General features: G+C 45.1%; 2 protein-coding genes across 2 annotated transcripts in view; one reads left to right on the forward strand and one right to left on the reverse strand.

The window, feature by feature from the left end:
* The window catches only part of sdhb (succinate dehydrogenase complex, subunit B, iron sulfur (Ip)), a 19,365-nt gene extending 15,642 nt beyond the window's left edge, over positions 1–3,723 (reverse strand). The window contains exon 1 of the mRNA XM_037532518.1: positions 3,597–3,723. Coding sequence (XP_037388415.1) covers positions 3,597–3,665 — 69 coding nt within the window. The 5' untranslated portion in view covers positions 3,666–3,723. The remainder of the gene's footprint in view (positions 1–3,596) is intronic.
* Positions 3,724–6,401: 2,678 nt separating this feature from the next.
* mrpl20 (mitochondrial ribosomal protein L20) lies at positions 6,402–10,157 on the forward strand. Its single transcript, XM_017687581.2, has 4 exons — positions 6,402–6,598; positions 7,557–7,667; positions 7,778–7,855; positions 8,666–10,157. Exons 1-4 carry the CDS (start codon positions 6,512–6,514, stop codon positions 8,837–8,839), a joined length of 450 nt encoding a protein of 149 aa, XP_017543070.1. The 5' UTR covers positions 6,402–6,511; the 3' UTR covers positions 8,840–10,157.
* The last annotated feature ends 2,248 nt before the right edge of the window (positions 10,158–12,405 follow it).

Here is a 12,405-nt window from a genome sequence, read left to right on the forward strand (position 1 = left end):
GTGGGGTATTTTGGTGAGGTCAGTCTTAAGATGGCCAGCATGGAACAACATGACCTGGCAAAAACTGAGCTGAACCTGATATTGGGTCAGTTTTACGGCTCAGTCTGATTTGGTCCGACTCTGAAGATCAGACACGTCTGGCGAATGGTGTTGGGTTCATTTCTGGCTGATTCCAGGTTGTTCAGCTGTTCTTCTGTCACAGCTGCCGACTGAAAAGCTGCTCAGTGGTGACGACGGTTTGGGAATTTAGTGTAAGGAGCTGGAGAACGAACTGCCGGCTGAGCAGCGAGTAGGCGGAGCTCGTTACTCTGACGTAGTAACGAGCTGCTCGTTAAGGAGCTATAATTAGGAGGAAGGAGCTGAACATTAAAACATATTAAAGCCGTGTTCACGGCCAGTTTATTCATTTCTTACTGTATTTATTTAACTGCTGTATTAAAGCAGTAGAGCACTGGAGGAGGGAGTTATCACCAATAACATCACGGCTGGGATGATCTACGGACACCAGATCACAGCCGGGATGGTATTCCACCATAACGCACTCCCTCTCGGGATCTACTGCTTAACTGGCACTCCATCTTGCTCTACTGGCCCTGCGGTCAGTTTGCTTCCTCTATTTATTTAACGTTAACTCACTGCATTGTTTTTAAAACAGATCAAGTTGTTTTCAGCTGAACAATCAGCTTTTCAGGCTCAGGTCGTTTTGCATGTCATTGAAATGGCCCCTTCCTGACAAAGTAGGCCGTTCTAGGCCTGGCCAGCTTTCTGCCGAGAGCTTATGAGACTGGACAAAACTACCAGCTCTGGAACATATTCATTGACCACAACTTGCTAAAACAGCATTTTTTAATAAATGCCATTCATCTTTTTCCCTATAGAGAAGTGTGGAAATAAGGGAGTTCCTTATTTGGACACAGCAGACCTCTGAGGTGACCAAGTGTAAACTGGGAAATTTCCAGTTTCTGCCTGAGGAAACTCCCAATTCCCACTTGGAAAGTTTCCCAACAGCTTGTTTTTCTGGCAGCATTCTGAGTGCGATATAAATATATGGCACAGCACCACGGCTGACACCAGCCATGTAGATCAGCGTTCCATGTTGAGCAAAATCAAAAACTAAACTAGAACCAGAAGCTCCAGCACGGCCTGGAAGGCCAGGCGATGAGGGTAGAGCCCGGCAACGAGACGGTATTTATCGTTATTGTGATAAATCACATCTCAATATTCCTTCTGAGCACATCGTGGAGATCATCAGCATTTAACCTCTTCAGCTCCTCGAGACCACCGGTGGGTCCAAACCGCACTCGGTCCTGTTCCTCATAACGTTCATACTCCATAAGCTCCATTCAGAAGCTGGGCGTCGTGTGAGGCTGTAGCTCTTCTCTCCAGTCTAATAGACGGTGACGTCATTTTAAACCCTTATAATAAAAGAAGCTGAACTTTGTTTTTCTACTGAAAGTCGAGCCGTTTTTCCCCAAATCTGGGCTCTAAACTATAAACAGACGGCGTCTCTTCAGTGATCTGCTCTGGAAACATCACTTTTAGAGAACAACACAAAGAGCGGCGCAGATTTTTGGCCTTCAGCAGTGAACTGTAAGTATATAGTGATACGTGGAGATAATAAAACACACGTTCTGATCATTTGAGGGGCTTTTACAATAAATAAATAAATAAAAATGTACATTTATTTCATGCAGTTACTGAATAATCCGCCTCATGATTTGGGCCAAGTAAATTCAGACGGACAAACCAAAACACACCCTGGAGAGTAAAGAGGTTAAAACCACTTCCCAGCTGCATGTTAGACATCATTAGTCTCATTTAAGTAGATTTTTAGGGCAAAAACGTTGAATATAAGTGACTGAAATCATAGTCTGATACATTTCCTTTAGCTCTGTCTGCTGTAACATCACATCAGAAAAAATAAACAAGGAGAGAGAGAGATCAAAAAACTGCTGACAGTCCAGTGACACTGGATTTTACCATAACGCCCAGCTCTATACGGAGCAGTGGATGAAGCTCACAAACCCTGTACCTGAGTTAAAGTCGAGACCCCCAAGGTAAAATATCCCTCCAGTAAAAGTAGAAGTTCCTCCCTTTAGACCTCCACTTGAGTAAAAGTACTAAAGTATTTACCTTCAAATGTACTTAAGTATAAAGTAAAAGTACTAAAAGAGTAATTCTGGCTCTGATGTCCTGTTATCATTTTTATAACCAGACTGGCTTCATGAACTCATTTCAGGTGAAAGTCCTCCAGCGTCTCTCTTGGTAAACCAGTCTTTTAATAGAACGTCATTAATTAGTGACGCTGACGTCTATTAAAATGATCAGAAGCACAAAACACTGAAGGTAAACAGTTTCCATCAGGGAGAACCGAGTGGCTCTGAAATCACTTTTTACACACAAGCAAAGTTTCAGTTTCAGATTTATTTACAACTTAGTTCCAAGTTTAAGTTGAATAAAAACTGGCTTTAAACTCAGGATCACAGATGAGCTCCTTTACTATGTTGATCTGTAGGCGTCTGTTCATAAACATAAACCAGCCCAAACTCATTTACTATAAAATGAAATGGTGTTTGTAGAAATTCAGAAAAAAGCCGCGTCAGTCTCGACTGCATATGTGGACATATTTCTATATTGAGCTCTATTTACACAAAGTTAGGTTAGTTCATCATTTATGTTGAACAGACTCTCCCAAAGTTTTACGCTGCTGCGCTGACGTTGAACCGCGTGCTGCACTGGGTCGGTATGACCAACAGGTCAAAACCAGCTCTAAACAAAGTGACCGCTGGGCCCTGATTGGTGCTCTGGCTTTGCGCTTCTTTCGTTTTGACATGTTACGTTTTTATACACACAGAAACCAAAAGGAACGACAGATTTCTCAAAATGTAGGAGGAAAAAGTCGGATATTAGACTCTGAAATGTAGTGGAGTGAAAGGAGAAAGTCGCCCAGAACGGAGAAACTTCAGTACAGATACACCAAAAATACTAAAGTACAGAGACTAATTACATTTACTCAGTTACTCAGTTACTCGGATACTCAGGTACTCGGTTACTGTCCCCACTGACTGTATGAAGGCGCTGTTTACTCGCTGCTCGGGCCGTCGTCCTACTCGACATGCTGGAGGTTACATCACTTCAGGCTTCACTCGCCGCGCAGCAGCTTAATAAAGGCCGATCCAGCCGTTCCTGCCGCGGCCGGTCCCGCGCAGTTTTCAGTTCTGAGCTCTTTATTCTGGTTCTGGTTCTGGCAGAGCAGAGCCGAGCCGAGCCGAGCCGAGCCGAGCCGAGCCGGTAAAGGTCAGGGCTCCCTCGCTCGCCACCCGGGTAGAACAGAACACCCCCACAGCCCTCGGGGTCACAGGAGCTGGACAGGTTGGAAATCCTGCAGCTCGGACCGGAACCCGCGCGTGCGGACTGTCCAGCACAGCCGCCTAAAGGTGACGCCGGTGACCTGGCTAGGCTAGGCTAGGCTAAGCTAACGGGCTAAAGACCTCGATAACGGAGGGAAAACGCGTCGTGGCGGTTTTATATTACTGGCGTTCAGCTGTAAAGCGGTAGCCGGCGTGAGGTGAGGGTGCTGGGGGTGTAAGTCTCACCAGAAGGCCGGTGGAGGAGCGGAGAGCCGCAGCGCCCTGCCGAGCCGAGCACACACACAGCGCCGCCATGACTGACTGACTGCCTGCTGACTGTACAGCGCTGTCCGCCACCGGCCCATCAGCCACTGCGGGATCAGGCCTGTCGTTGTTTTATTGGCTGTTTTTTATTATTACTTGTTATTTGTTGACGTGATAAGACAGATTATATATATAAACACTACCATTAAATATGTATGTATGGAGTCCCGCGGGTGATATCCTGTATAAATAAAAATAATGCGTGGCCACGAATTAGTAAAGCGGCAGAACGAGATCCTAATGCGTGCCGACGACTTTGTAAGCCGTGATCTCGTTCCCACACCTTACTAAGTCATGGCCACGCCTTAGGAGGTTTTCATTCCCACGTGTTAATAAGGCGTGGCCACGCATTATTTTTATTTATACAGAATGTCACCAACATTATGAGCACCTCCTTGTTTCTACGCTCCACTGACCGTCCAGTTCCCCTCTGTAGTTCTACAGTTACAGACTGTAGTCCATCTGTTTCTCTGATACTTTGTTACCCTGTTCTTCAGTGGTCAGGACCCCCATGGACCCTCACAGAGCAGGTACTGTTTGGGTGGTGGGTCATTCTCAGCACTGCAGTAACACTGACATGGTGTGTTAGTGTGTGTTGTGCTGGTCTGAGTGGATCAGACACAGCAGTGCTGCTGGAGTTTTTAAACACCTCAGTGTCTCTGCTGGACTGAGAATAGTTCACCAACCAAAAATATCCAGCCAGCAGCGTCCTGTGGGCAGCGTCCTGTGGGCAGCGTCCTGTGACCACTGATGAAGGACTAGAAGATGACCAACACAAACTGTGCAGCAGCAGATGAGCTGTCGTCTCTGCTCTGCTCTTGTTGTCTGACTTCAGGCGCAACACAGAGGTCATTGTGGGGTGCATGAGGGACGGACAGAGGAGGAATACAGGAAGCTGGTGAAGGACATGTTGGCTGGTGTAAGCTGAACCAGCTGCCGCTAGACATCAGTAAGACTAAGGAGGTGCTGCTGGACTTTAGGAAGTCCAAACCTGCCTTGTCAGCAGTCACGATTGATGGAGTTGATGTGGAGGACTGGAGCTGTAACTCTCACAGTGCACAAGAGAGGCCAAAGCCTCCTGAGGAGGCCGAGGTCTTTTGGTGTGGACGCTAAGCTCCTGTGGACTCTGCCAGTCTGCTGTAGCGAGTGCTCTACTCTACCCTGCTGTGTTCTGGGGCAGCAGCATTAACAACACTGCTCTGAATAAATTCAACTTATCAGGAAGGCTGGCTGTGCTGTGGGAGTCAAGCTGGACTCTTTGGAGGTTGTAGCAGAACAGTGGACCCTCAACAAGCTGCTAGCCATCCTGGACAACACCTCACACCCACTGGATGAACGGAGAAGCTCGTTCAGTGGCGCCTGTTCCAGCCGCTCTGTGTTAAAGAGGCCGTGTGAGGTCTTTACCTGCTGCTATACGGCTCCACAGCGAGTCTCCTCACCGCGGAGCCGGTACTGATCTCCTGCTGTCTGAACTGAGCTGAGCCTCATCGCTGCGTCTCCTCTCTGATCAATACTCACAGTGCAGTCTATCACAGCTGTTACTGTAACCACACTTTCACTGTAAACACTGCTGCAGCTCAAAGTCAGTCGAGTACAGTGAATCCGTCTCATACGCCATGTAAATATATAAATAGATACTTTATTCCTCTCGTGCTTTAACTTCTGTCTAGATTTATTCCTATTTTGTATTTTTCTGCATAGTTTGTATAATTATGTGTTGTTACTGAAGCGCTGTCTGTCTGTCTGTCTATCTGTCTGTCTGTCTGTCTGTCTGTCTATCTGTCTGTCTGTCTATCTATCTATCTATCTATCTGTCTGTCTGTCTGTCTGTCTGTCTATCTGTCTGTCTGTCTGTCTGTCTGTCTGTCTGTCTGTCTGTCTGCCTGTCTGTCTGTCTGTCTGTCTGTCTGTCTGTCTGCCTGTCTGTCTATCCATCCATCCATCTTATCATGGAGTTGGGAGCTGCACCATCTGCTGGGTGCGTTCGTTTCGGTGCTCAACAGCGGATTAAAAATCATGTTGTGGCCACAGAAATACAAACTCAGCAGCTGTTTCACTGTGAAAAATAACTGAACTGCAAATCCCATGACCCTTTGCTCTTTTGTTTTACTGTCCAACCTGAGTCTTTATCATGTTGCTACTAATTTTATCACTATTACACAAAAAAATGTAGTTTTGTGTGCTTGAACAGATTCCAGCCTTATCTGCTCCATTTAGCTCCTGTTCATAAAACAAATACATACATATAAACATATACATATATATACAGACGCACATATATACACGTATGAAATAAAGCGTTGGAGTTGTAGTTTAGTGTTACAGTGCTATAATAACAGTAATGTACAGATGAGGTAGTTTACAGCTGCAGTACAGTAATATATAAAATATTTGTGTTTTATATAATAGCGGGATGTTTTTAAAGGGGTCACCTGGGATTTACCTGAGAACACAGCCTTGCTTGTTAGTCTGATGACGTTTTTTCTTTTCTTTCTTTTTTTTTTTTGAATAATAGAAAATTGAATAATTCGAGTTGCACTTGCATAACATTGATCTCCGGATCCTGAACCGAAATCATTGAACAATAAATATTATTAAGTCATTCTTAAATTCTTACAACGCGAACATTAAATGATTACTGAGACTTTTTCACACAATTATTGTTTTTACACTGCGTATTAAATCTTTTTAAGACCTGTGAAGGAATAAAGGCGATGACCTTCAGGGGACTTTTACTGTGCCGCGCATGCGCAGTGCGGAGCGCAGTCACGTTGTTCCGCAGTGGAGACTGAGGTCAGACCCTCTCGGCTAGTTTGGGGTCTCTGTTGGAGAACATCATGGTGTTTCTGACGTTGTCCTGCTGGACACGGAGTCGAGGGCCTGACCGCTACTGGAAGGTGCAGGAGCTGCTGCAGAATGCGCGGGTGAGAGATTAGACTGCTATATTCATACCAATAAAACCCCAGCAGAACCAGGAGAACCAGGAGAACCAGCAGAGTGGAGCTCATGGCTGTAAACACGAGGCTGAAATTGGCTTCTTGTTTCAATATTCCGTTCCACCTTAAATGCCGCGATAGCTACAGTCCTGAGCCTGAACATCCGTTAGAATGCGGCAGTTTCTGCTTCATTTAAGGTGGACCGGAAAGTTCCAGTAAGGAACTGAAGAATCAAGCCACCCTTTAGCTCTTAGATACTAATACATGATTTACTGCTGTACTGACACACAGTTTATTACAGTCAGGAGGCTGTAGGTGGAGCAGGTGGAGTAGAGCACCCCTGGTTCTGTTCACCTGCTCCCAGCACACCTGGTCCACCTGAGCAGCTCATTAACAGCCCATTATTGAGCTACTGTGGGTGTGTTAAAGCAGGAGAAGCACTAAAATGTGCTCAGAGAGCTGTGCATGACCGTTATCGCGATAATTTACACAACACAGCACAGCTTGCTTTATATTATATTGTGTTTATCAATATGTTGGAGCTTCTTAGTCCATCCAGCATCTACCTGCGTATGAACTGAAGGTCTTAGACTCCATTCTTGTCTTTTTGGGGTCTTCTCCAGCGTGAGGGGCTCGATCATATTTAAACCGACTCGGCAGCAGAGAAAGGAACCAGGAGCTTTTAGTGATTAAAATGGAACGGAGGAAAAGACGGGTTCATTCCTTTAGTGCGTTCAGTACAAATCAAACGTGCCGCTTACGTTGTGTTGAATATGTACGTGTGTAAACAGGTGTGTAAACAGGTGTGTAAACAGGTGTGTAAACAGGCCTGTCCAGGTCCAAATAAAGGCATACGGCTGATTCTTGTGTTGTAAAGGCAGCGGCTCCTCAGCAGCACCTGGTACTCTAGCCGGCGCTCTGAACACGTCTTGTTTCCCATTGGCAGCACTTCAGAGGCAGGAAGAACCGATGCTACAAGCTGGCGGTCCGGGCGGTCCGCAGGGCCTTCGTCTACGCGTCAAAGGCGAGAAAAGCGAAGCGGCGCAACATGAGAACGGTGAGAGGGTTTTGATAACTAATATTATTTTGATACATGAATTTTTTATGGTGCTCCAGTTGCAGTGCTTGTTTTTCAAATCTGCGTTTCTGCTGTTTTCCCTCGTCTAGCTGTGGATTTCTCGCATAGCTGCAGCTTCCCGCGAGCACGGAATGAAATATCCAGTTCTGATGTACAATCTGGTACAAGTGAGTATTTTACATATTCACCATGAAATTCCTAGCAGCTGCTGAATAATTCATAGTATGTACTGAATAATTCATAGCAGATAATGAATAATTCATAGCAGATAATGAATAATTCATAGCAGATAATGAATAATTCATAGTATGTACTGAATAATTCATAGCAGATAATGAATAATTCATAGCAGATAATGAATAATTCATAGCAGATCATGAATAATTCATAGTAATTACTGAATAATTCATAGTACTTACTGAGTAATTAATAGTAATTACTGAATAACTCATGGAAGATACTGAATGATTCATAGCAGATCATGAATAATTAATAGTAATTACTGAATAATTCATAGTAGGTACTGAAAATAATTGAGAGGTTTGTTTGTGCAGACTAAGACTGCGTTTAGACTAAATGAGGTTTTAAAGGTGAACAACACTGACATTGCGGTTTAGTCCAGAATTCGGCGTAAGCTGTGTCCACTGTGGGTTCGCTGGACCACTGAAGAAACAGATATAAAGGAATCGTTCTAGTGTATCTAGTGTAGTGTAGGTCCAGTTTACCCCTCTGGTCAGCCAAGACGTGTCTGTCAGCAGCGGTCTTGATTTGGCTAATGTGTCTGTCTGTCTCGCTCAGGTGTTTTTCAGTGGCGTAGCTTCTGATCTGTTACTCGTGTCACTTCTACCAGCTACGGTTGGGGTGGGGGGTGGGCGGTGGGGCAGGTGGGGAAACTGTAAATGAAATTTTTGTTGCATTAATAAGTGAATTTAAATGACATTGATTGGGTATTAATGCGTTTTAAATCTCCGTTCCAGTGCAGCGTCCAGCTGAACCGGCGGGTTTTGAGTGACCTGGCGATCACGGAGCCGCGGACGTTTCGGGCTCTGGCGACGTTGGCGCGGGCGCGGCAGCAGGAGGGCCTGCAGGTGGCGCTGGGCGACGGGAAAGAGCCGCCGGGTGTCTTCTCACGCATCACTCAGCTGCAGTGAACGGCTCCCCCTCAACCAATCACAGCGCACCTGTGCCGTTTTTCCAGAGTCCCAGAGCAGCACAGGCGTCCAGTTTTACTGACCTGCAGAGTCCAGGCGTCCAGTTTTACTGACCTGCAGAGTCCAGGCGTCCAGTTTTACTGACCTGCAGAGTCCAGGCGTCCAGTTTTACTGACCTGCAGAGTTTATACTGTAGCAGCCTGGTGTCTTCAGGGTGTCTGGACGAATGTCACGGCTGCACAGTGTGACGCTCGTTAATCTCGGCCTTCGCAGTTCTGACAGCTGGAAAGCTGCAATATGCAAATGAGCCCACAGTGTTTACTGTACGCTCTTAAAGATGGAGCTTCAAGGGTTCTTTAGCAAAGAAAACTGTTCTATCTGGAACCATGAACACTCCAAGAACCCTTTGCATGATAAAAGGTTCTTTGCGTCATGAGATGGTTCTTCAGCTTGGTGGAGAATGAACTGTATGTGGTTCTGTATAGAAACTTGGTGAAAATGGTTCTTCTGTCATTACGGTGTCAAGCTTGGAAGATTGGAACCCTTTTGGGTGCCATAGAGAACCCTTTTCAAAAAAGGTTCTACATAGAACTGTCTAGCACATTCTTGCGCATTTTCCATCAATCTGTAGAACGCTCATAAAGAACCTTTGAGTCACGCAGAGCCTTCTTGGTCCTGATCTCCAACTTTGTTTTTATGATGCTTGTAATGTTAAAATAAGCTAAGGGTTCTGGAGTAAATGGAATGGTTCTATTTAGAGTTCTACAATAAAACGTTTCATGCTTAAATGGTTCTACAAGCTGATGAAGAACGAGCTGTATATGGTTCACCAAAAAGGGGGTCTTCTATTGGTGTTATGATCTCAGGCTTGTAACGATAGCAGAACCCTTTGATATGCAGCACATTCTCTGTCAATCTGAAGAACCATTTCACCATGCAGAGAACCATTTAAGTGTGAAATTAGGAAAGAACCCTTGAAGAACCGTGTTTTTTGGGAATGTTCCTCAGCTGGCTGTTCTCTCGGCCTGCCTGTTGTCGAGCAGGGCTGCGGCTGGATGTCTCTGGTTGGTGGTGGACGGTGAAAGTGATGGTGTGGAACCGGAGATGAGCGGTACGCGCTGGGGTTCTCCGTGTTGGAGCGCTGTGTCTGGATCAGCTGTGATTGGGCCGAAGGAAGGCGCAGGCCTGTGAAGGGAGGAGCTGGTGGGTGGGGGTGTTGAGGGGTCCCTGTTTGTTCGGAATGCCGTGTGTGTCTGTAAATATATCCAGTGAGTGTTTGTGCTGCTGTTTTTCCTGTTAATACATTTTTCCTGCCTGCTCTCGGCGTCCGTGTGCGTTTTTATCAGCTCATCAGACGCGGTGGAGACACACATTTGACCTGTTATTGATGTTGTTAGAAAATATAAACATTATTTTCATGAAAAAGTGAAACAAAAGGCCCAAACTCATCGTTTGGCTGCTGTTATTACGGTTTAGGCATTTATCATAATTAATAAATAGAAAAACAGAGCAGGTGCTGTTTGGGTGGTGGGTCATCCTCAACACTGCAGTAACACTGACGTCGTGGTGTGTTAGTGTATGTTGTGCTGGCACGAGTGGATCAGACACACCTGATGGACACCTCAGCGTCCTGTGACCACTGATGAAGGACTGGAGGATGACCAGCACAAACTGTGCAGCAGCAGATGAGCTGTCGTCTCTGACTTTACATCTACAAGGTGGACGGACAAGGTAGGATTGTCTAATAGAGTGGACAGTGAGTGGACACTGTGCTTAAAACCTCCAGCAGCACTGCTGTGTCTGATCCACTCACACCAGCGCAACACACACTAACACACCACCACCACATCAGTGTCACTGCAGTGCTGAGAATGATCCACCACCCAAACAGTAACTGCTCTGTGAGGGTCCATGGTGGTCCTGACCACTGAAGAACAGGGTAACAGAGTATCAGAGAAACAGATGGACTACAGTCTGTAACTGTAGAACTACAGAGTGCAGCTATACGGTCAGTGGAGCTAATAAAGTGGACAGTGAGCGTAGAAACAAGGAGGTGGTCAGAACGTTGTGGCTGACCGGTGTATGATGTATTTCTCTAATACTCAGTGCTGTACCCAGTGCATATATATTTAAATGGACAGTCCAGTGGAAATTAAAAAATATGGTCACTGCTACAGCCGTTCTGAAACGAGCCTCCTCACACTGCGGTGGTCTCTAGAGAAAGGTTTTCTAGTTCAAAGACTAGAAAAAGCCCCTTCTGATGATGCATCTTGAAGGTGGGAGGAGTCTTTCACAAACTACAGTCACACTGAGGTGTATTTTTGGGGGACAGTCAGTGCTGGACAGTAACTGAGTAACTGAGTAAATGTAATTAGTTTCTGTACTTTAGTATTTTTGGTGTATCTGTACTGAAGTTTCTCCGTTCTGGACTTTCTCCTTTCACTCCACTACATTTCAGAGTCTAATATCCGACTTTTTCCTCCTACATTTTGAGAAATCTGTCGTTCCTTTTGGTTTCTGTGTGTATAAAAACGTAACATGTCAAAACGAAAGAAGCGCAAAGCCAGAGCACCAATCAGGGCCCAGCGGTCACTTTGTTTAGAGCTGGTTTTGACCTGTTGGTCAGACCGACCCAGTGCAGCACGCGGTTCAACGTCAGCGCAGCAGCGTAAAACTTTGGGAGAGTCTGTTCAACATAAATGATGAACTAACCTAACTTTGTGTAAATAGAGCTCAATATAGAAATATGTCCACATATGCAGTCGAGACTGACGCGGCTTTTTTCTGAATTTCTACAAACACCATTTCATTTTATAGTAAATGAGTTTGGGCTGGTTTATGTTTATGAACAGACGCCTACAGATCAACATAGTAAAGGAGCTCATCTGTGATCCTGAGTTTAAAGCCAGTTTTTATTCAACTTAAACTTGGAACTAAGTTGTAAATAAATCTGAAACTGAAACTTTGCTTGTGTGTAAAAAGTGATTTCAGAGCCACTCGGTTCTCCCTGATGGAAACTGTTTACCTTCAGTGTTTTGTGCTTATGATCATTTTAATAGACGTCAGCGTCACTAATTAATGACCTTCTATTAAAAGACTGGTTTACCAAGAGAGACGCTGGAGGACTTTCACCTGAAATGAGTTCATGAAGCCAGTCTGGTTATAAAAATGATAACAGGACATCAGAGCCAGAATTACTCTTTTAGTACTTTTACTTTATACTTAAGTACATTTGAAGGGAAATACTTTAGTACTTTTACTCCAGTGGAGGTCTAAAGGGAGGAACTTCTACTTTACTGGAGGAATATTTTACCGTGGGGGTCTCGACTTTAACTCAGGTACAGGGTTTCAGGTACATGGTGATGTATGTAAGAGGACACTGTATAGCTAATGTTACTTCTAGGAAGGTGGATATAACGGGAAACTGGCTATCAGAACCTTTTTATCTCCGTTTTAGCTGGTCATGATCTGGAAACACCAGCTGGCCTTCACTCTGAGAACCATTCATGATGAAAGCACCAACAGAAAAGGTTCAAACCTGCTTAGAATAAAACAGCGACAGTAAA

Source organism: Pygocentrus nattereri, chromosome 21 (assembly GCF_015220715.1).
Source record: "Pygocentrus nattereri isolate fPygNat1 chromosome 21, fPygNat1.pri, whole genome shotgun sequence".
Taxonomy (NCBI): domain Eukaryota; kingdom Metazoa; phylum Chordata; class Actinopteri; order Characiformes; family Serrasalmidae; genus Pygocentrus; species Pygocentrus nattereri.